Consider the following 2,142-nt stretch of genomic DNA (forward strand, 5'->3'; position numbering starts at 1 on the left):
CTTCACCCACGTCCCTCCCGCACTGCATGCAACCCCGCAGAATCCCTCCGGCAACTGCAGTTTGCCCCCTGTTTTCCTGCCTTTACCGTTCGTTTTTTCTCTCTCCCCCAACTTCGCCTCCGCTGCCTCCCCCGGAGCTGCAGGGCCGGCCGGAGCCTCAGCCGCGCGGCACCAAGGACGCCGCCCCGCCGCGCGACGGCCCCTCAGTGCTGGCGCGCGCCCACCCCGCACAAAGCCGGTATTCCGGCAGCTTGAGGGTGCCCTCGAGCAGCGCCGGGTCCGCGACGTACTCGCCGGGCCACGAACAAACCCCCGCATCGCCACGTTGCGCTCCTCCTCCACGCCTTTGCCCGGGCCAAAATAACTCCGAATAAAGTCGTTCAGCATCGCCTCTTCCACGTGAACACCTCCCGCCAGCAGCGTGTCCTCCACCGAACTGTCGAGGGCCCAGCGCGCGCGCTGACGGCCGCCACCGTGCCGTTCCCTCGCCGGAGGCCGCCCCGCCCACAGGACAGACGTGGGGCGCCCCGCAGCAGCGTCAACTTCTTCCGCGCGCCTCCCAGATTTTCTTGCCTTGCTTTTCTTTTTCTCGTAGTTGCTACTGTTGGCTTCCGTTGCAGCTGAGAAAATAACAACCACCAACCAAAAGAAGAATACGAGGGAGGAAGAGACAAAAAATAGGCACAGACACACACGCAGCCACACAACGAGAGAGGGGCAAATAGAAGGCCGCCCACACGGTGCGGGACACACGCACACGCAACAGCAGCCAGTGGCATGGGCACATTCAACCAAAGCACACACAAAACAAACCCAGTGAGGTGAAGCCGAAGCCTGCGGGGCGCGTCCACCGAGCAGTGGGGACGCGCAGCAACAAATGGGACGACCAGCACACACGCACACACACTCCATCTCTCTCTGTTCCCACACAGCCCAGTCCAGGAAGGAAGAAAGGGGGAGCAAGAGAGGTCGCCCACTGAAAGTAATGGAAACAAACAAACAATAAAAAGGATAAAAACAGTTACGGTGCTGTACCCATGCGGCCAAGCAGGACGGCAGCGGCTCGTCGGGGGCAAAACAAAAAAACCGACGAACCTGCATGAGTGGAGTTGTGTGTATATATTACGAGCACATTATGTGTGTGTGCCTCGTGGGGTGATGCGAGGGCGAGAGAGTCCGTGCAGGGGAACACACACAAAGGGCGTGAAAGCAACAGAAAAAGGACGAGCTGTGTGCGTGCACGGCCCTCCCTCTCCCTCCCTCAGTCCCTCACGCGGCCAGCATCGCAGCGGCAGCCGCACTCGCAAGCAGAAGAAGCAGCGCAAGGGGGGAGGTGGAGTGCGAGGCCGCGGCGCTGCTGCTGCCGTCGCTGTCGCCAGGCACCGCCTTCGTTGCATTCGTCGAGTTGGTGGTGGTCGCCGCTTGAGCAGCCGCCCCCGCTGCCCGCTGAGTGGCCTGCCTTTCGCCGTCGCCACTCGTTTCTGTTTCCGGCTTGAGTGTGGGCACTGCGGGCTGCCCCTTTTGTTCTGCGTCGCCAGCTTCGTTTGCCGCCACGGAACTCCCCGGCTGCGGCTGCACCGCGGGGCTGCTGCCGCTGTCACCGTCAGTCTTAGTCGCGGCGTTCCTTGCCTCAGTGGCGGTGGACTCTGTTGCTGCTGGTTCATTTGCAGTGCCCGCCGCTGCACTTGCGGCAGCAACCCCCTGTTGGCTGTCTGGGTTCACCGCAGCATCGGAATCCGTGGCGCCTTTGGTTTTCTGCACTGTGGCTTTTCCGTCCTGACCGCCGGCATCACCTTCGCGGCTTGCAAGTGAAGAGATTTGCGTTGTCTTCAGCTCTCCTCCATCTGTTGTATTAGTTGGGGCATCCGGTAGAGTTGCTGTTTCTCCGCCCTTCAGTTGCGAGCTGGCGTCCGGCTCACCTCGGGGCTCCTGCGCCTGGGACTGTGAGAGATCATTTTTCGAGACTGTCAATGAAGCCGCTGCTTCTGGCGTTGTTTGCGTTACCGCCGGGTCACTCTGCGTCTCTCCCTCACGCTGCTGCTGGCTGGGATCAGGAGTGCCTGCCACGTTATTCAGCTGCCCGTCCTCCCTTATGCCGTTTCCTTCACTGGCGTCAACTGGCGTTAAGTCGTCTTTCTTTGG

The 2,142-nt window shown here is 61.4% G+C and overlaps 2 protein-coding genes across 2 annotated transcripts; both read right to left on the reverse strand.

The window, feature by feature from the left end:
* On the reverse strand, positions 1-387 carry Tco025E_10183 (uncharacterized protein; the record flags this gene model as incomplete). Its single annotated transcript, XM_029376968.1, has 1 exon — positions 1-387. A coding segment is annotated over one exon (387 nt), but the record flags the coding sequence as incomplete, so codon positions are not given.
* An 882-nt stretch (positions 388-1,269) lies between these two features.
* Positions 1,270-2,142, reverse strand: Tco025E_10184 (uncharacterized protein; the record flags this gene model as incomplete). The annotated part of the gene is made up of 1 exon (XM_029376969.1): positions 1,270-2,142. A coding segment is annotated over one exon (873 nt), but the record flags the coding sequence as incomplete, so codon positions are not given.

The sequence above is a fragment of the Trypanosoma conorhini genome, assembly GCF_003719485.1.
Source record: "Trypanosoma conorhini strain 025E chromosome Unknown Tco_14.4_contig_01519, whole genome shotgun sequence".
Classification (NCBI taxonomy): domain Eukaryota; phylum Euglenozoa; class Kinetoplastea; order Trypanosomatida; family Trypanosomatidae; genus Trypanosoma; species Trypanosoma conorhini.